This window comes from Macaca mulatta, chromosome 1 (genome assembly GCF_049350105.2).
Source record: "Macaca mulatta isolate MMU2019108-1 chromosome 1, T2T-MMU8v2.0, whole genome shotgun sequence".
NCBI lineage: Eukaryota > Metazoa > Chordata > Mammalia > Primates > Cercopithecidae > Macaca > Macaca mulatta.
In genome coordinates this window covers 81,813,285-81,835,049 of record NC_133406.1, presented here as the reverse complement: position 1 = coordinate 81,835,049, position 21,765 = coordinate 81,813,285, and the positions used below count along the sequence as shown (strand labels likewise).

At 43.2% G+C, this 21,765-nt stretch overlaps 1 protein-coding gene across 3 annotated transcripts in view; it reads right to left on the bottom strand.

Moving 5' to 3' along the window:
- Window positions 1-15,779: 15,779 nt before the first annotated feature.
- Window positions 15,780-21,765, bottom strand: part of FBXO28 (F-box protein 28) — a 44,473-nt gene continuing 38,487 nt past the window's right edge. For all 3 annotated transcript variants that reach the window (XM_015115483.3, XM_001097187.5, XM_077938541.1), the window contains one exon: window positions 15,780-20,457. In XM_015115483.3, coding sequence (XP_014970969.1) covers window positions 20,364-20,457 — 94 coding nt within the window. In that variant the 3' untranslated portion in view covers window positions 15,780-20,363. The remainder of the gene's footprint in view (window positions 20,458-21,765) is intronic.

Sequence of the window (21,765 nt, the reverse complement as noted above, 5' to 3'; positions counted from 1 at the left end):
GCGGCGGAGCGCGGAGGAGACGGAGGCGTGGGCGGAGTCCCGAGGCCCCGCCCCTCGCGGCCCGCCCGCCTCCCTGGGTGTAGGGCGCGTGGCGCTCCCGGGTGTCAGTGCGGTGCTGGCTCTCAGCAATTCTGGGAGGCTGGGTTCTGAGTTTTGGTGACTTGGCCACCAGCCAGGATGCCGCGTTCTTGCGAGTGCCCGCCCCTGAGGCCTGCTGCCCCGGAGCCCGGAGAAGATGCAAAAGGGAGGAAAGGTCTCAAGTGAGATAAACCTGCCGCCTTAGCGCCTCCGCGAGTGGAGCACCGGGCACAGCTGCGATCACACCGAGTCTGGAGGTGCCGGAGCCCTTCTTAAATGGCAGCTGGCCTAAGTTTTGTTTAATTTTTAAAAGCAAATTAGCCATTGGGTCATATTTCGCTGCCTTCTAGAAATAATGCCTCAGGGAAAAAATGCAGAGTGCGTGACAATTAAAAGCTAATCAAGTAAAACACCATTGTTAAGAGGGGGAGATGATATGGGATTTGTTGTTGTGCTTGAATTATTGTAGAGTGACCATGTTTGTGAAGAGATGATTGCTCAACCTTTCATCTATCTGTCGCAGAAGTAATCAACCACAACCTCTTCCTGAAAGAAATGTTTTGAAACCAAACTAATTTTGTTTCAACATTAGCTACCACGTCTACATCAAAGAGCAACTTAAGGATTACAAAAAGAAGATAACCAAAGCGGGTGTGCCTCCTAATCAACATGCTGTTCACGCACACATGGCACACACACACACACACACACACACACACACACACACAAATCTGATCAAGCCCCTAGATCTGACTGCTAATTTATTGAAAATAGAAAGGACATTTGGCCGGGTGCGTTGGCTCACGCCTGTAATCCCAGCACTCTGAGAGGCCGAGGCGGGTCCATCACCTGAGGTCGGAAGTTCGAGAGCAGCCTGAGCAGTAGGGTGAAACCCCGTCTCTACTAAAAATATAAAAATTAGCTGGGCATGGTGGCAGGCGCCTGTAATCCCAGCTACTCAGGAGGCTGAGGCAGGAGAATCGCTGGAACTGGGAGGCAGAGGTTGCAGTGAGCTGAGATGGAGCCACTGCACTCCAGCCTGGGCAACAGACTGAGACTCCTTCTCAAGAATAAAAAGAAGGCCGGGCGCGGTGGCTCAAGCCTGTAATCCCAGCACTTTGGGAGGCCGAGGCGGGCGGATCACGAGGTCAGGAGATCGAGACCATCCTGGCTAACACGGTGAAACCCCGTCTCTACTAAAAATACAAAAAGAAATTAGCCGGGCGTGGTGGCGGGCGCCTGTAGTCCCAGCTACTCGGGAGGCTGAGGCAGGAGAATGGCGTGAACCCGGGAGGCGGAGCTTGCAGTGAGCCGAGATCGCGCCACTGCACTCCAGTCTGGGCGACAGAGCGAGACTCCGTCTCAAAAAAAAAAAAAAAAAAAAAAGAATAAAAAGGAAATAAAATAGAAAGGACAGAGAAATGTGTTAAACTGGGCCACGGGGATGAAACTAGCAAGATCCAACTCTGGGAGGCTCTATATAGGACAATGTCTGGGTTCTGTAATAAATAAAATTCAAGGAAAAAAAAAGAGAAGAGAAACCTATAGATTAAAAGGAGTTTAAAAGACATACAAACCCATTGCATGTGTTGACCTTATTTAGATTCGGATTGAAATAGTTTTTTTTTTTTTTTTTTTTTTGAGACGGAGTCTCGCTCTGTCGCCCAGGCTGGAGTGCAGTGGCCGGATCTCAGCTCACTGCAAGCTCCGCCTCCCAGGTTCACGCCATTCTCCTGGCTCAGCCTCCCGCGTAGCTGGGACTACAGGCGCCCGCCACCTCGCCCGGCTAGTTTTTTGTATGTTTTAGTATAGACGGGGTTTCACCATGTTAGCCAGGATGGTCTCGATCTCCTGACCTCGTGATCCTCCCGTCTCGGCCTCCCAAAGTGCTGAGATTACAGGCTTGAGCCACCGCGCCCGGCCTGGAATTATCAGTTTCTTAAGTGTGATAATAATATTATGTTTATAGTGGGTTTTATTTTTTTGAGATAGAGTCTTGCTCTGTTGCCCAGGCTGGAGTGCAGTGGTGGCCTCATGTCTCACTTCAGCCTTGACCTGAGCTTAAGCCATCCTCCCACCTCAGCCTCCCGAGGAGCTGGGATCACAGGCGTGCACCACCATCCCTGGAATTTTTTGGCAGAGTCGGGGTCTCACCTTGTTGCCCAGGTTGGTCTCAAACTCTTGGGCTCAAGTGATCTCAAAGTATTGGGATCACAGGCATGAGCTACCACATCCGACCCCAGGAGCATTATTAGTAAATCCCTAAGACCTGCTCAGTACATTCACTTCTAAGACAGAGGGCCAGCACGGCTGAGGCGTCTAGCAGAGAAGGCTCTGAGAGCAGAGGGAAGACAAAACAATGACACCTGGAGTGGAGGCCTGAAGGCTCATCAGAGCCCAGCAAGGGTTATGTCTGCAGGGCATGCTAGCAAATGCGGGGCTGGGACAGCCTCGGGAGGGTCCCAGTGTGGAAAAAGGAGTAGGATTTGATGATGGATAGATACACAGGTCTGATCATGCAGGAGCTTTTCAGTTGTTAACAACATGGTGGAGGAAAAAGAAGGTGGGGAGCGTCACCTGGAAAAGGACAGCTTTGTATTTGCCAAGTTTCATCTGGATTGGCAGATGGCACATGAAGCTGATAATTGGACTCAACTGAGGAGGAAGTTTTCAGGTGCTGACAAGTAAATGCATCCTTGCAGTTCAGAACGCAGTTTCTATCACAGGCATGTGTGAACTGGCACACCAGTCCAAAAGCAGGCCAGGTGCTCGTGTCTGTATTCTGAGCACTTTGGGAGGCCGAGGTAGGGGGATCACTTGAGGGCAGGGGTTTGGGACAAACCTGGGCAAAATGGCGAAAACCCACCTCTGTACAAAAATACAAAAATTAGGCCAGGTACGGTGGCTCACGCCTATAATCCCAGCACTTTGGGAGGCCAAGGTGGGCGGATCACAGGGTCATGAGATCCAGACTATCCTGGCTAAAACGGTGAAACCCTGTCTCTACTAAAAATACAAATAATTAGCCAGGCGTGGTGGCGGATGCCTGTAGTCCCAGCTACTTGGGGGGCTGAGACAGGAGAATGGCGTGAACCCAGGAGACAGAGCTTGCAGTGAGCCAAGATTGCGCCACTGAATTCCAGCCTGAGCGACAGAGCCAAACTCCCTCTCAAAAAAAAAAATTAACTGGGCGTCGTGGCCCATGCTTGTGGTCCCACCTATTGGTGAGGCTGAGGTGGGAAGATTGCTTGAGCCCAGGAGGTCGAAGCTTCAGGGAGCTGAGAAATGAGCTGAGACTGTGGCACTGCACTCTAGCCTGTGTGACAGAGTGAGGCTTTGTCTCAAAAACATTAAAAAATAAATAAATAAAAGGAAAAAGAAAGAAAAATGCAGAGTTTGAAAAAAAAATGTGGATTTGGACATACCTTTTTTTTTCTTTTGAGACAGAGTTGCGCTCTGTTGCCCAGGCTGGAGTGCAGTGTCGCGATCTTGGCTTACTGCAACCTCTGCCTCCTGGGTTCAAGCGATTCTCCTACCTCACCCTCCCGAGTAGCGGGATTACAGTCGTGTGCCACCACATCCAGTTACTTTTTGTTTTTTTAGTAGAGACAGGATTTCACCATGTTGGCCAGGTTGGTCTTGAACTCCTGACCTCAAGTGATCTGCCCACCTTGGCCTCCCAAAGTGCTGGGATTACAGGCATGAGCACCACACCTGGCTTGGACATTCTTTTTTTTAAAAAAAGTTACAATTCATTTAATAGCAACTGGTAATCATGAAATTTTCTTATTTTGTTTATACCTTCTTTAAACAGGAGTCTGCAAATTAGCACTGATCTTTTGCAAAACTCATTACATGTACTGCCATTTTTCTTTTTTTTTTTTTTTTTTGAGACCGAGTCTCGCTCTGCTGCCCAGGCTGGAGTGCAGTGGCCGGATCTCAGCTCACTGCAAGCTCCGCCTTCCGGGTTTACGCCATTCTCCTGCCTCAGCCTCCCGAGTAGCCGGGACTACAGGCGCCCGCCACCACGCCCGGCTAGTTTTTTGTATTTTTTTTTTAGTATAGACGGGGTTTCACCATGTTAGCCAGGATGGTCTCGATCTCCTGACCTCGTGATCCGCCTGTCTCAGCCTCCCAAAGTGCTGGGATTACAGGCATGAGCCACCGCGCCTGACCCAGAACTCTTTTAACCATCTTTACAGCAAACTGCAGATTTAAATGGTAGTTCCTTAAAAGCCCAAACTTTGAGGTCCAAAATCTTTGGGAATACCAGTATATTCAGGCATCATTCCCTTTTCCAAACCTGCCCTTGCAATCATATTCATCTCTGAGGCATGCCCAAATTAGGGAATCCACTAGTTTCATGATTTTATCCTTTGCTAATTAAGCTGAGATTTGTCCTCTTGACAAATCTGTGAAAGCCAATGAATAGTCAACAACTTTCGGGAGTTTTGTCAGGGTAGAAAAAATGATGAATTATCCCCATTCCCATCTCGACCTGTGGTCAGTGGTTTTCATACCTTTCTTTTTCCCTCCCTTCTTCCCTCTCTATTTTCCTCCCTCCTTCTTTCTTCCTTTTCCTTCCTTCCTTCCTTCCTCCCTTCCTCCCTCCCGCCTGCCTTTCTCTCTTTCTTTCTTTTTCTTTCTTTCTTTCTCCTTTCTTTCTCTCTCTTCCTTTCTTTCTTCTTTCTTTCCTTCTTCTTCTTCTTCTTCCTTCCTTCCTTTCTCCCTTCTTCTTTCTTTCTTTCTTTCTTTCTTTCTTTCTTTCTTTCTTTCTTTCTTTCTTTTCTTTCTTTCTTTCTTTCTTTCTCTTTCTTTCTTTCTTTCTTTCTTTCTTTCTTTCTTTCTTTCTTTCTTTCTTTCTTTCCTTCTCCTTCTCCTCCTCCTCCTTCTTCTTCTTCTTTTTCTTCTTCTTCTTCATTTCTTTCTTCTTTCTTTTCTCTCTCTATCTCACTATCTTTCTCTCTCTCTCTCCTAAGCAGTCATTTTCTTCAAATTATATTTTTAAGTCAAAGAATTACGCCTCCTACCCTTCATGAAAACCTGATGAAAGGGGATTGTTATGATCACACTATAAAAGTTGGCCAGATTTAGAGACAGAAAGAATAATAGAGATTAACAGGGGGTGGGGAAGAGGGGAGTGGGGAGCTAGTCTTTAATGGGTATGGAGTTTCTCTTTGGCTGATGAAAAATTTCTGTAAATGGATAGTGGTGATGATTGAACAAATTTGTGAATATACTTAATGCTACTGAATTGTACATGTAAAAGTGGTTAAAATGGTAAATTTTGTTATGCATATTTACCATGATAAAAAATGAACAGAGCCTCAGAGAAATTTCGGACATCATTGAGCTCATCAAAATACAGCTGATGGGAATACCAGAGGAGAGGAGAGAAAAGGGCAAGAAAAAAAAATCAAAGGAAAAATGTATCTAAAATGATCTAAATTTGATGGAAAACATTGATCTACACATCCAAGAGATGCAGTGAACCCAAGTAGAGGCCAGGCGCAGTGAACGCCTGTAATCCCAGCACTTTGGGAGGCCGAGTCAGGCGGATCATGAGGTCAGGAGATCGAGAACATCCTGGTTAACACGGTGAAACCCCGCCTCTACTAAAAATATAAAAAATTAGCCAGGCGTGGTGGCGGGCGTCTGTAGTCCCAGCTACTCAGGAGGCTGAGGCAGGAGAATGGCGTGAACCCGGGAGGTGGAGCTTGCAGTGAGCCGAGATCGCGCCACTGCACTCCAGCCTGGGTGACAGAGCGAGACTCTGTCTCAAAAACAAAACAAAACAAACAAAACAAAATGAACCCAAGTATAATGAACACAAAACAGAGATCCCCTCAGATGCATTATGATAAAATCCTGAAAGCCAAAGAGAAAATCTTGAAACAGCAGGAGAAGAATGACTCATCACCGAAAAGGAGACCCTGATATGATGAATAGGTGACTCCTCATGAGAAACAGTGGAGGCCAGAAGGCAGTGGGATGGCATATTCAGAGTGCTGAAAGAAAAAACTTATCAACCAAGGATCTGTGTCTAGCAAACTATCTGTCAAAAATGAGGGCAAGGGGTCCGAGTGTTATGGCTCATGCCTGTAATCCCAGCACTTTGGGAGGTTGAGGAGGGCCGATCATGAGATCAGGAGTTTGAGACCAGCCTGACCAACATAGTGAAACCCTGTCTCTTAAAAAAGTACAAAAATTAGCCAGGCGCAGTGGTGCGCCCCTGTAGTCCCAGTTACTCGGTAGACAGAGGCAAGAGAATCGCTTGAACTTGGGAGGTGGAGGTTGCAGTGAGCCGAGATCATGCCATTGCACACCAGCCTGGGCATCAAGAGTGAAACTCTATCTCAAAAAAAAAAAAAAAAAAAGAGAGAGAAGAGAATTTCTTTAGAGAGAGTTGGTACCAGGTTGCGCTGCCCATCCTTGCTGCACACCCTCTGGTGGCAGAAGGAACTGTTTGCTTTAATTACAGCCAAGTGAAGAGAGTTTCTCAGAACCATTCCTCGAACTTGACTTTTGTGTTTGGAGAGACAGAGGGGCTGGTACCTGACTTGGACTTGAGCATGCCTAAAGGTGAGGGGCAATCAGAAGCTGTCCATGGTCACTGAGTATGGACAGAGGGTCTCTGCTGATAGCAGCTTTTCTACCAGGTTGATCAGGTGTAGGTGGACCAGATGTGTAACCATCTGACAAGGGCTAGATTTGGTTGCTGTCTATGGCCTCATAGGTCATGCATCCTAATGCTTCGTCTTGAAGGAACATTTACCACCAGATGCCTAGGGCTAAGGAGGGGTTCCTGTGAGTCAGCTGTACGGTAACTCGGAAGAAAAATTCATGGTGAAGGTAACCCATGAGGAGATTATTTAAAAACCAATGGAGGGATGAGAGCAGTGGCTCATGCCTGTAATTTCAGCACCTTGGGAGGCTGAGATGGGAAGATCACTTGTGGCCAGGAGTTTGAGGCCAGCCTGGGCAATGGAGCAAGACTCTGCATCTATCAAAAATAAAAATAATTAGCCGGGCATGGTAGTCCCAGCTACTCAGGAAGTTGATGCGGGAGGATCACTTGAGCTCAGGAGTTCAAGACTGCAGTGAGTGATAAAGCAAGATCTTGTCTCTTAAAAAAAAGAAAACAACAGCAACAACAACAACAGTGGGAAATGCCTTGGGGTAAACAATCTCAAAGTGTGATCTCTGCCTCAACCAAGAGACACACATGACAGATTCTAAACATACCAGTAATGCAGATTTTTTTTCTTTTTTCTATCTCTCCTCCCCACTGGGTTAGACAGCAGAGAGTCTGGCAGGAGAGGGAGGAGGAAAAGCAAAGAGAAGAAATGGAAGACATCCTCCTTCCTGCCCTTCTCCACTGAAAAGGAGAAGCCCAACTCAAAGCTTCTCTGAAGTTGAACTCAGGCCTGACTTACAGAAAGAGGAAAGAAGCGGGTGGGCACAGTGGCTCATGCCTGTAATCCCGGCACTTTGGGAAGCCAACGCGGGCAGATCACCTGACTTCAGGAGTTCAAGACCAGCCTGCCCAACGTGGTGAAACTCCGTCTATACTAAAAATGCAAAAATTAGCTGGGCCTGGTGGCAGGCACCTGTAATCCTAACTACTTGGGAGGCTGAGGCAGGAAAATCGCTTGAACCTGGGAGGTGGAGGTTGCAGTGAGCCGAGATCGAGCCACTGCACTCCAGCCTGTGCGACAGAGCAAGACTCCGTCTCAAAAAAAGAGAAAAGAAAGAGGAAAGAAGCTTTAATCAATTGAGACAATAAAGTCTTTCTTCGGATCAGGCTGGATTTTTAAATAACCGGATAAAGGTGAGTAATTTGTTAGTGACCAAGAGAGTCTCCGGGACCTGCCCGAGATTCCTTCTGGGATCAGGGCAGAACAATGCAACAGGACAGTCTAAAAGAGCAGTTACTGAGAAGAAATGAATCTGCTTCCATTTGCACCCTTCCAAGTCTAGCTCATGCAAAAGCAGTTGTACTCAGATGACTCTCACCAGCAGCCATAAGCTGTGGCTACTCACCAGCAGCCACAGCTTATGAAAAAGGAAATTGACAACGGAAGAGGGTGAAGGGGCATAGGCAAGAAGAAAAGTCTTGAACTAGTGAGCACTGAAATCAAAACCACAGGATTAGAGAGATTTCCCCCATTTCATGTATGAGGAAGCAAATACTTCCAGAATGTGAGTGACATGTCTTAGATCACACAGCTTAGAGCACATTAGAGGCTAAAAAGGGAAAAGGTTGTCTGGGTTCCAAATCCCAAATAGAAGATGGACTTGATCCAGAGGTGACTCATGGTGGGGAAGGCGGGGGTCCAGGATCCAGGAAAACACCATGAACTGATAGAGCAGTTCTGTAGGATGAAGCAGCTTTATCTATCTGTGTGAAACCAACAATATGAATGAGTGGAGAAAATAGCGCATAGCTTTCATTCTTCCAGAGTCTGAATTTTGCAGGGGATTGACTGGGATTGAGAATACATTTGTAAGAGATTTTGTTTTTTTCCCAAGTTTTTGGTTTTTAAGAAAACAAGGTCAGGCCAGACGCGATGGCTCACGCCTGTAATCCCAGCACTTTGGGAGGCCAAAGCGGATGGATCACGAGGTCAAGAGTTCGAAACCAGCCTGGTCAACATGGTGAAACTCTGTCTCTACTAAGAATACAAAAATTAGGCCAGGCGCTATGGCTCACCCCTGTAATCCCAGCACTCTGGGAGCCTGAGGCGGGCAGATCATCTGAGGTCGGGAGTTTGAGACTAACCTGAGCAACGTGGAGAAACCTCATCTCTACTAAAAATACAAAATTAGCCAGGTGTGGTGGCACACACCTGTAATCCCAGCTACTAGGGAGGCTGAGATGGGAGAATCGCTTGAACTCGGGAGCTGGAGGTTGCAGTGAGCTGAGATCGTGCCATTGCACTCCAGCCTGGGTGACAGAGTGAGACTCCGTCTCAAAACAAAAACAAAAACCAAAAACCAAAAAACCAAAAAACAAAAAAACAAAAAACAATTCTGGGGCCTGGGAAGTCCAAGATAAAAGCACTGGCGTATTCAGTATCTGGTGAGGGGCTGCTGCTTTGTTCATGGATGGCCGTCTTCTGGCTATAACCTTACATGGCAGAAGAGTGAAGGAGTTTTGTGGGGTCTCTTTTATTTTTTTAATTAATTAATTAATTAATTAATTTTTTTGAGATGGAGTCTCGCTCTGTCTGTCACCCAGGCTGGAGTGCAATGGTATGCTCTCAGCTCACTGCAACCTCCACTTCCTGGGTTCAAGAAATTCTCCTGCCTCAGCCTCCCAAGTAGCTGGGACTACAGGCACCCGCCACCACCATGCCTGGCTAATTTTTGTATTTTCAGTAGAGATGGGGTTTCACATGTTGGCCAGGCTGGTCTCAAACTGCTGACCTCAGGTAATCTGCCTGCTTCGGCCTCCCAAAGTGCTGGGATTACAGGCGTGAGCCACCATGCCTAGCCTGGGGTCTCTTTTAAAAGAACATTAACCTCATTCATGAAGGCTTCACCCTCATGACATAATCACCTCCTCAAAGCCCAACCTCCTGGTCTCCTCCCCTTGAGGATTAGGCTTCAAGGCATACATTTTGTGGGGACACAAACTTTCAGTCTATAGGAGCTGGTTTAATTGTTGAATAGGTAATACACTTCCATGGTTTAAAAATAGAAAAACATATAGAAGGTGTCTAGTGATAAGCTCCTCCCAGCTCCTGTTTCTGTTGTTATGTTGTCAAACCCCAAAATATAACCACTGTTATTGATTCCCTGTGCATTTTTCTAGATTTTCTTTCCTTCTTTCTTCCTTCCTTCCTTCCTTTCTTTCTTTCTTTCTTTCTTTCTTTCTTTCTTTCTTTCTTTCTTTCTTTCTTTCTTTCTTTCTTTCTTTCTTTTTCTTTCTTTTTCTTTCTTTCTCCCTCCCTCTCTTTCTTTCTTTCTTTCTTTCTTTCTTTCTTTCTTTCTTTCTTTCTTTCTTTCTTTCTTTCTTTCTTTCTTTCTTTCTCTCTCTCTCTCTCTCTCTCTTCCTTCCTTTCTTTCTTTCTTTCTTTCTTTCTTTCTTTCTTTCTTTCTTTCTTTCTTTCTTTCTTTCTTTCTTTCTTTCTTTTCTTTCTCCTTCCTTCCTTCCTTTTTTTTTTTTTGAGATGGAGTCTCTCTCTGTCTCCCAGCCTGGAGTGCGTGCAGTGGTGTAATCTCAGCTCACTGCAACCTCCGACTCCTAGATTCAAGTGATTCTCCTGCCTCAGCCTCCTAAGTATCTGGGACTACAGGCGCAGACTACCATGCCTGCCTAAGTTTTGTATTTTTAGTAGAGGTGGGATTTCACCTTGTTGGGCAGGCTGGTCTCAAACTCCTGACCTCAAGTGATCTGCCCCCCTCAGCCTTCCAAATTGCTGGGATTACAGGCATGAGCCACCGTGCCGGCCTAGAGTTTCTTTATGCATATGCATGCCACTACTTAGCACTACAGTCATGAACTGCTTAAATATGGGGATGTGCTCTCAGAAATGCATCATTAAGTCATTTTGTTGTATGAATATCATAGAGTTTACTTACACAAACCTAGATGGTTTAGCTTACTATACACCCAGGCTATATGGTACAGCTTATTGATCCTAGACTACAAAACTGTATCGCATGTTCCTGTTCTGAATACTGTAGGCACTTATAGCACAGTGGTATTTGTGTATCTAAACACATAAACATAGAAAAGAAGCAGTAAAAATATGGTAGTATAAGCTGGGCGTGGTGGCTCATGCCTGTAATCCCAGCACTTTGGGAGGCTGAGGCAGGTGGATTACTTGAGGTCAGGAGTTCGAGACCAGCCTGACTAACATGGAGAAACCCCGTCTCTACTAAAAAATATAAAATTAGCCTGGCGTGGTGGCACATGCCTCTAATCCTAGCTACTCGGGAGGCTGAGGCAGGAGTATCACTTGAACCTGGGAGGCAGGGGTTGTGGTAAACTGAGATTGCACCATTGCACTCTAGCCTGGGCAACAAGAGTGAAACTCTGTCTCAAAAAAAAAAAAAAAAAAAAATATATATATATATATATATATATATATATATATATATATGGGACTGTCATAGAATATGCTGCTGCTTGTTGACTGAAATGTTGTTATTCAGCATGACTCTATATTATTTCCCTCTTTATTTTTCACAAAAGTTAGTATACTGTAATACTATTCTGTATTTTGTTATTTCCCTTAGCAGTCTTGGAAATATATATATATATATATTTTTCTTTTTGAGACAGAGTCTCACTCTGTCTTCCAAACTGGCGTGCAGTGGCACAATCTCAGCTCACCGCAACCTCCACCTCCTGGGTTCAAGTGATTCTCCTGCATAGCTGGGATTACAGACACATGCCACCATGCCTGGCTACTTTTTGGATTTTTTTTAGTAGAGACAGGGTTTCACCACATTGGCCAGGCTGGTCTCGAACTCTTGATCTCAGGTGATCCACCCACCTTGGCCTCCCAGAGTGCTGGGATTACAGGCATGAGGCACCATGCCGGCCTTTTTGTTTTTTTTTTTCTCTGTTTGAGACATAGTCTCACTCTGTCTCCCAGGCTGGAGTACAGTGGCACGATCTCAGCTCACTGCAACCTTTGCCTCCCAGGTTCAAGTGATTCTCCTGCATCAGCCTCCCAGGTAGCTGGAATTACTACAGGTGCCCACCACCATGCCCAGCTACTTTTTGTATTTTTAGTAGAGATGGGGTTTCACCATGTTGGTCAGGCTGGTCTTGAAAACTTGACCTCAAGTGATCTGCCTACGCTGGCCTCCCAAAGTGCTGGGATTGCAGGCATGAGCCACTGCACCTGGCCAGAAATATTTCTGAGCATATAGATAATTTTCTTATTTTTACAGGTGCCTAGTATTATATTGTAAGGATATATCCCAATTTATGAAACCTGTCTCCTATTGATGGATATTTTACTATTATTTTTTGAGACAAGGTCTTGCTGTCACTCAGGCTGAGTGCAGTGGCAGCTCACTGCAGACTTGACCTCTTGGGCTCAAGCCATCCTCCTGTCTCAGCCTCCCAAGTAGTTGGGACTACAGGTATATGCCACCAAGCCTGGCTAATTTTTTTTTTTTTTTTTTAATTTTAAATTTTAAATTTTTGGTTTTGGTAGAGACAAAGTCTTGGTATATTGCCCAGGCTGGTCATGAACTCCTAGATGCAAGCAATCCTCCCACCCTGGCCTCCCAAAGTGTATTTTTTTTAATAGTTTCTTTATTCTCAAATGGTAGTGACTGTTTTGATATTGGTGGGAATTTTAATATAAATTTCTTTTATGACACCAAAAGTGATGAAACTGTTTTCTGTTTGGGATGGCTGATGGTCATGACCCCTACTGGTTTCAAGAACTGTCCCTGACCAATACTAACTTTCGTATTTTCTTCCTACTTTCTCCTCCCTTTTACTCTTCTTCCTCTCTTCTCTCGCTCCATTTTCTTTGTTATTGCTAAATATGGGGAGCTAAGGGTTGTTTAGCATTTAGATTCAAAATGACAAATGTGCTTTACAGTGGTATTTCTCAAATTTTAATGTGCAAACTAATCACCAGGCGATCTTGTTAAAATGCAGATTTGGTTCTGGAATGGGGCCTGAGATTCTACATTTCACAGAAGCTCCTATGTGATTCAGAGGCTGTTGATCCATGGGCCACACTGTAAGAGGCAGTGTCCTCTTACAGTAGGGTTACAGGAACTGTTTATCTTTAGCACTTTCTTGTAAGCTTGCTCCAACTCTCCAAAGAAAGAACAAGCAGTTTAGCCCTCTTTTCTCTCTCTCTCTTTTTTTTTTTTTTGAGACGGAGTCTTGCTCTATTGCCAGGCTGGAGTGCAGTGGTGCGATCTCAGCTCACTGCAGCCTCTGCCTCCCGGGTTCGAGCTATTCTTCTGCCTCAGCCTCCCAAGTAGCTAGGACTACAGGCACACACCACTACGCCCAGCTAATTTTTGTATATTTAGTAGAGATAGGGTTTCACCATGTTGGCCAGGATGGTCTCAATCTCTTGACCTCGTGATCTGCCTGCCTTGGCATCCCAAAGTGCTGGGATTACAGGCGTGAGCCAACGCGCCTGGCCTAGCCCTCTCTTCTCTACCCCACCCCAAGTAATTCTCTTTGGCTTGGCCTTGAGAAGGGAGGGGTGTTCCCCTTGTCTTATCACAGAAAAGTACATCTTAGGTGTTGCATTCTGGAGTCAGTTTTGCTATTTACATCGCTGCTTCACAGATTCTTAACAAATCAGTTAATTTGAATTAGACTTTTGTTCAAACCAAAGGAGAGGAGGAAAAAGGTTTAAAAACATAAAAGCTGAGAAAGTTGACAGCTATTTAGTTGCGTCTCCTTGAACAGAATTTATTGAATTAGGGGAAGTTTGTCCTTGATTTGTATTTCCTTTATAGTTATCAGTTGTACATTTTGGCCAAACACCCAACTGCTCACATTTCTTGTGTGTATGATTTACTCTAATTTTGCTTTGAGGAAATGATCAATCAGAAAACAGAGGGATGTAGGCCGGGTGCGGTGGCTCATGCCTGTAATTCCAGCACTTTGGGAGGCCGAGGCGGGCATATCACCTGAGGTCGGGAGTTTGAGACCACCTGACCAACATAGCGAAACCCCCCATCTCTACCAAAAATACATAAATTAGGTGGGTGTGGTGGCACACACCTGTAATACCAGCTACTTAGGAAGCTGAGGCGGGAGAATCCCTTGAACCCAGGAGGCGGAGGTTGCAGTGAGCCGAGATCGCACCACTGCACTCCAGCCTGGGCAACAGAGACTCCATAAAAACAAACAAACAAACAAAAAAACAGAGGAATGTATACCAGTGAGTTGAGATACATCTTTTTGGAAAGAACATCATCTTTAATGAATTCTGTAAGAATTGGTTCAGCAATTAACATGGGGAAGTTCATACAGGTGAGATCTTTTAAAAAGTTTTTTAAAGAAAAGCAAAAAAGCAAGAATACTGGTGAAGATCCTTGGTTTCTAACAATGTCAATCTATTACACAGCAATTGAGCCACCTGGAGAATATGAAAATTCAAATTTCCACCCTCATCTGCCTTCTGAAGACTGGGGATACACAGCGGCCACCTTTATCTTTCTAGGCTATCTGGATGACTAGAACGCAGTAATGGTGCTAGGACAATTGACACCACTGCTGTCACCCTCACCCACAGTATAAAGTTACCTGTGATCTCTTTTCTGAAAATCTAAGCTGTCTACAGGCTGGGGTTAAAGCACTTAGAGAAGTTTTATCTTCTTCAGAGAACTGTTTTCAGCAATTCCCTACCAGTTATACCTTTAAGAAACAGGTTAAATGGATGTATATGATTTTATTTTGTTGTTAAGCATTTAGTTTTGGAACTGGAAGTAGTCTTGAAAAGAGAACTAGTACCCTGCCCTTGCAGGGCAAAAGAATTGGTAGTTGCTACTTTTCTACTGACCAGCAGCATATATTATAGGAATGTGACATTTTTGGAAACAGAGTCTTGCTCTGTTGCCCAGGCTGGAGTGCAGTGGCGTGACCTCGGCTCGCTGTAACCTCCACCTCCCCAGCTCAAGCAGTTCTCATGCCTCGGCCTCCCTAGTAGCTGAGACTACAGATGTGCGTCACCATGCCTGGCTAATTTTTGTATTTTTAGTAGAGATGGGGTTTTGCCACATGGGCCAGTCTGGTCTCAAACTCCTGGCCTCAAATGACCCACCCATCTTGGCCTCCCACAATGCTGGGGTAGCAGGTGTGAGCCACCGCACCGGGCTGGAAGGGGACTTTACACGTCAGTAGCCTCAGAGCACATCTACTGCCAGGACTTCCTCTGAGTTTAGATTACAGGTTCTGGAAGCCTTAAAAACATTCTCTTTCACTTGCACACCTAGGTGCAAGTTTAAGGTTACTTGCATAACCTTAAAAGTTGCCTCCACCAAGCCCAACTTTTTTTTTTTTGAGATGGAGTCTCGCTCTGTCACCCAGGCTGGAGTACAATGGCATGATCTTGGCTCACGGCAACCTCCGCTTCCTGGGTTCAAGCAATTCTCCTGCCTCAACCTCCGGAGGAGCTGGGATTAGAGGTACCTGCCACCACGCCCGGCTAATTGTTGTATTTTTAGTAGAGATGAGGTTTCACCATGTTGGCCAGGCTGGTCTCGAACTCCTGACCTCATGATCTGCCCACCTTGGCCTCCCAAAGTGCTAGGATTACAGGTGTGAGCCACCGTGCCCGGCCTAGCCCAGCTTTTTCTTTATCTCAGTTCTACATACTACCGTTAGCATTAGTGATTTGGGCACTGACTGCTTCTAGTGGATGTGTGGGATGGTCTTGCTTATATTAAGTTCAGAGTCTCATTATTCTCAGGTTTCTAGGATGTAGTATAGTGTAGTAGGAAGTTTATAAACTTCAGAGCTTATGGGTCAAATCCCACTTATGGCACTTACTTGCATACACTGTGGACACATTGCTTAGCACGAGTTCAACTTCCCCATGTAGAGTAAGACCTACTTTATAAGGTAGCTGTGAGGACCACTGTAACATCTGTAAAACACACAGTACAGTGCTCCAAAAGACAGTAGCTATTAATATGGTATGTTAGCAATAGAGCTCCATATTCTTTTGTGGATGAAATACAAAGAAAACAAGTAGCACTGGTAACAACACATTTATTTACGTACCCTGTTGTGTGACCGGGAGGTGTTTTTCACTTTCCAATAATTGATTCAGTTATAACAATTAGAATTCCAGAAGGTAAACTAGTAATTTATTGTTGCTCATAAGCATAGGTAAACAGACATGGTACCACAATAAAGGAATCTTAAACACTTCTAACCTTTTGGAATAGGTTTGAATATGGACCAATATACTTTGCCAATGGACCTAACAGATTGCCAATGTATTTCTAAAATGTCATAGTTCTCTTCAGACACAACAGAAGAAATCTGGATCTAATTTTTAAACCTCAGAAATTTAACCAAGATGATTAGGAAGATGCGAAAGGCCGGCAGTACTTAAGCCTGTCATATTTATCACCAATATAACTGTATTGCTATTAAAAGTAAAATCATGGTAGGGAGCAGCCAACTAATTGCTAGTCTCAGTTCATAGATTTAGTATTTTTTGAAAATAATTCACCTCAGATGGCAGGCTATACAAATTTAAAGTAGTCGTAACTTAACCTTTTGTGTACTAGTTAAAGCAATTCAGATAGATCCCAAGTCAAAGAACTGAATGGTGTTATCAAATTGGGTTTCATATCAGAAATCAGCCATTTCCAAACAACTGCATCATATAGGACGTTTTCTTTCAGACTGCCTTTTATTCCTGGCTTCAAATCTTACTCACAGTATATGTTTTTAGAGAGTTTGGTAAGTGTAACAAATGGGTACTCATTGGTAGAGCAGGATATAAGAATGTGCTGATCACCAAGTATGAGATTTACATTACATTAAATTAAAATTATATAATGTTGGAAATAGACAATATAGGGAGTTCCCAGATCCTAGAAATTATTATGGCTAAGGAAACAGAGAACTCAAGAAAGGAATCTACCTCCAAGAAACTAATTCAGTATAATAAAATAGAATTAAGTGCCCTGTCTTAGGAAAAATTTATTAAGAATAAGGAACAACTGGGACATCATACATCGTTTCTTTGGAGATTAAAGTGCAGGCTATGAAATGGCATATAAAATAATGCATAAAATAGTGCAATCTTAAGGTGCCATTATTTTTATTACACATAGCCTAGTTTTATGTCCATTTTCTCTCAAAAAATCCAGCTGTAGTGACACCTTTTAGCTTATTAATTTAGGCATTACTTACACTGTTTTACCCACCTTTGGGGCTACATAGAATATTTTAACATTTTTAACACGTAGAATAATTGCGCATACATCTTGAAACTACTAAATAGAGATTAAGGCAAGCCCCTGTAAAGTTCAGTACTCCAAAAAACGTGTTTTACAAAAAAATTGCTTCCCAAATCAGTGGCTTTTGACTGGATGATACCCCAATAGTCTTTAAAACTAAGTATAATGACTCTCAATACATTTGCATTTGCTCCATTATTTTCAGGCTCTGTACAGGAGTTGAAAAACAACAGGTTCTATAACCTCAGAATCTGTAAAAACCAGGTAAGCCAAGTGCATGTGGGAGATAAGCAGAGGATCCAGCTGGGGTGGGGATAAGGCCAGCCCTTTTCATTTCTTAGGCACGCCTTTTCACATTGTTATCCATGTGTGTAGCGCTGTACCATAATACATCCCTATGTGGAAATGACCCCTTAACATGGAGATGTCTCCTCTGAAAAACAGCCAAGGAAGATGATGGGAATACTTCAAGAAATGTTGCACTAAGACAACGCAATATTAACAACACACAGCATTTAAATACCTGACTTAAAATGCAGGGCAGAATGGTTCTCTCAGGAGGTTAATTTACAGTTTTTCTGTAACATATGTCAGTTTCACCTGATCAAAATAATCTGCAGTTTGTTGAACCTTAAATACCATTATGCTATCCGTAAGTAAGCATAACGGCTAATAACTGTCCCAATAACTGGTGAAGGCAACATCCTAACATGTTTTAGCTAAATAGCCTAAGATTTAAGATTTGAACAACCGAACGAACTGTAGTGCTTTATTCTCCTACTGCATGGAACATTCATGCATTAACAAGTACAATGAATTAGCTTTATGAATAGGTAAGTGTATGCAATAGAAATTTGGATTTTGTAATAGAAAATTTACCTTCTAACAGTGTGACTACTTATTATGAAAGCCATATACACATGTTAACTAATGGAAGACTACACAGATGTTTAGGCTATCTAGATGTAGTTTAAAAAGAAATTCAGGAAACTTAATAGTTCATGAACGACCATTAAAGAAATAGTCTGGGGCTGTATCCCTTTGATGCATACGGATCACACTCTGTAAATCTGTAAACACATACTCTGATACGTAAAAAAAAAGTCTTCCTGTGACCAGAAAAGCAGACTAGTAGAGGCCCTGGGTATTCCACCAGGCCTCCTCTAAAGATACGATAATATGGCTAAATACTCTGATTATAAAAATGAGAAGTGCTGAGAAAATAAGTTCCAGACGGGGACTTTTATGGATGATCTTGGCTGACAAATGTTTTTTGGAAATTGTTTTATTTTAAAATTACCTTCCCAACAAACCATGAAACACTTGGATGTTACTTTATGGTTTTTCATTGAAAACATACTACATTGTAAATGGAATTTCAAAGTCAGACATAGAATTGATGAAGATCTAAGGACAATATTATGTAAGGACAATATTAAAAATGGATAGAAAAAGCTTCGTCTGGTGAGGTTAATTTAAAGGACGCACAGCCATGTCACGGTGGACGGATAAAAGGCGATATAGCCTTGTGCTCTTATTCGACTAAGGCGTCTACCAAACCTTAGGGTTACACAGGCGCCAACCCCCGCCTGGAAAGGGACAGTTTTCTATATTACACCCAAATTTACTTTAAATAACTGAAGCCCAAGGCAACAGCTGTTTAAAAGAACTTAACAGTCAAACAGCTACATAATTTAGTAAATTAAAATACAACTAAGACAGTGATAATTGAATGTCTCAAAAATATACAACTGGGGAAAATAACCACTGTGCACAATTTGGAGGTTGTTAAAGTGACCACTTAGGAGGTTGAACAGTGCAAGACATGCTTTTCCAGTTACAAGCTCAAAACAGGAGTGCAAACAAAATTAAAGCTTTTGTTTAAAGTTGTAGGATAAGGAAAGCTTGAAACTAGTATTAAAAAGCTTCCCTCAAGGTCATCCCCCAGAAATGAAATAATCAAAACGCTTTTTCATGGTACAATTTTCCTCAATGAACTTTGCTGCAATGGCAAAACTGCATCCCGCAAGTCGAGTCCCCTACTCACTCACCACATCTGATCAACTGAGCACATGGTGGTGAGCAAAGAGGAGTACTAACTCCCAGAGGTCCAATATTGATAGAAAGAGCCTTGGAATTTGGGGTTCTGCCTTAGCCAGTGTACCTGAACCCTACAGAGAACAGATAAAGCAATAGGCTTTAATAGTCTCTTGTTTCTATAAAACTGGAGGACAAATGGATGAAAAACTCCCCCTCTAGAGGCAAGCTGTTGCGGTGGAAGATGTTAAGCGCTTAAACTAAGACGCCGCTCTAAAAAGTGGAGAAGTATAGAGGTTCAAGATCAATACCAGTGCAAGAGCTTTTTAAGTGAGTTGATTAGGCAATGCATGCATCCATCCATGCAAATGTAGGACATGGCCCCCAAAGAGAATTGAAAACATGTATAACAGCTGGGTAAGTTTCTTGCCAGTAGTTTATAAAAATATATAGTCAATACTGTAGAGCCTCCTTCTACAGTCAATACTATGGAAGTCCATTTTAGTTACCCATTACTTCAATACCAAAAAGCATTAACTACTTTTCAGACATTCCAGACAAAGGTCACTTATAACAAAAAGATGACTTAAAAAAAAAAAAAAAAAGAACCAAGATAGTGTCCATTTAAAAAGTAGGTCTTTTCTTTCAAGTGAACAGGACATTTTCTGTATTAAACTTAACTTCTGTTTAGTCTGTCAAGACTGGGTTTAAGATCCTTATGTATGTGCATATATGCAGACACAAATTAACTTACTTTCAACATTATCTGCACAGAAAAAAGTTAACTCCTCAAAACATGATAGAACAGGTCTGGTTAGTACAAATCTATTGCAAAGTAAAAAGATTCTGTGCATCAGTTCAATCAGGAGAAGCGGGAAAAGAATGTCCCAACCATAAGAGTTCAAGTTGTGTTCTGAAAGCCTAGAAGCTTAAGGGACACCGTGTTGCTCACAGTATCCTGATATGCGTAACTGCTTAAGCTACTAAGCTGCGTCTTCCTCTGGAACTAGAACCACATTCCAATTTACTTTCTATTCCGAAGACGTTTAGATTTCCTAAGAGAGTCTATGGCTTCTGTGGCCTTTTTTCGTTTCCGAGGAGACTCCTCATTCTGCCCAGACCCTGAGGAATTTCCTACAGCACTTTCCATTACTTCTCGTAGTTTGCGTTCTAGCTCTGCCAACCGTGCATTTTGTTCACCTATGATCTGGGTCTGCTCTAGCAGTTTCTGGTCCTGGTCTTGAAGCTGTTTTTGCTGTTCTTGCACTTTGGTGCGAAGCTCAGAAATTTCACGCCTGAGAACAGTCACGCCAGCACCATTTGTTTTAACCTGCTGCTGGAGTTTGGTAACCTCTTGTCTTGAAGGGTTTTGCTTGGAGAAGAGCTGCATTGTTGTTAGGGCTGCAGATGGTCCTGGAACTGTGGAGGAATAATTTAAAAGGGTCAGTCACTTAAAATGTTTCTCTACCAGTCTTACACTTATTTAAAAATGGAATACCCTTATTATGTCACTTCTGAGAATTTCTTCTTCTTTGCAATCCAGTTGGTCAATTGGGTTAATCATCATAATTTAACATATTATTTTAACTATAAATGAGTTTAAATTCTGATTCTCCTGCTCACGTGGCAGTATATAGACTGCCAGGAAATGAAGAAAGGCATTTAATAGCATAAACTTGAGTTTAAAATATTGTAAAATATTTTCAGAACCTAGTGACAAAATACAAGCAGTAAAATTAGAAAATAATAATTTTTTTTTATTTTTTTGAGATGGAGTCTCGCTCTGTCGCCCAGGCTGGAGTGCAGTGGCACGATCTCGGCTCACTGCAAGCTCCTCCTCCCAGGTACACGCCCTTCTCCTGCTTCAGCCTCCGGAGTAGCTGGGACTACAGGCGCCCGCCACCACACCCGGCTAATTTCTTTTTGTATTTTTTGTAGAGATGGGGTTTCACCGTGTTAGCCAGGATGGTTTGGATCTCCTGACCTCGTGATCCAATCGCCTCAGCCTCCCAAAGTGCTGGGATTACAGATGCATTGAAGCACTGTGCCCGGCCAGAAAATAATTATTTTCTATCTAATTCACATAACAAACACACTTTCAAGTTAGAAGTACAGACCTACAGGTTGCACGTTTCTAATCCAGAAATCTGAAATCCAAAATCTGAAACTTCTTGAGCACCAACATGATGCTCAAGGAAATGGCTCATTGGAGCATTTTGGATTGTGGGTATGTGGATAAGAGACTGTGCAGCCAGTACATGTAATGCAAATATTCCAAACTCTGAAAAAAAGCTGAAATCTGAAACACTTCTGGTCCTAAGAAATTTGGATAAGGGATACTCAACCTGTATCGTGTTCTTAAGTTCACTCTGAACTTAAGTTATTTGCAAAGGCTTCAACTTTAGCCAAATGATAGGACTCCATTAAAGAGTGGGTTACATCATACATTATGATCACAAAGAATTCCTGGCATGGTGTAGGAGGGCCTTGGACCTACTCTTTCAGGAATAATTAGAATGTAACACAAGCACAAAAATAACTATTTTAAACAAAGAACCTACTTTCTTTTAACCTTATCTACTGAAGGTTTTCTAAAAGGACCAGATGGGTCCATTCATACCCTAAACACATCATGTTAATCTTCTCCTTGCGCATTTAAATAACTGTATTTCCTTTATGGATGCATTCTTCTTTCCCTCTCTGCTTATCCATATCCAACTTCTACTT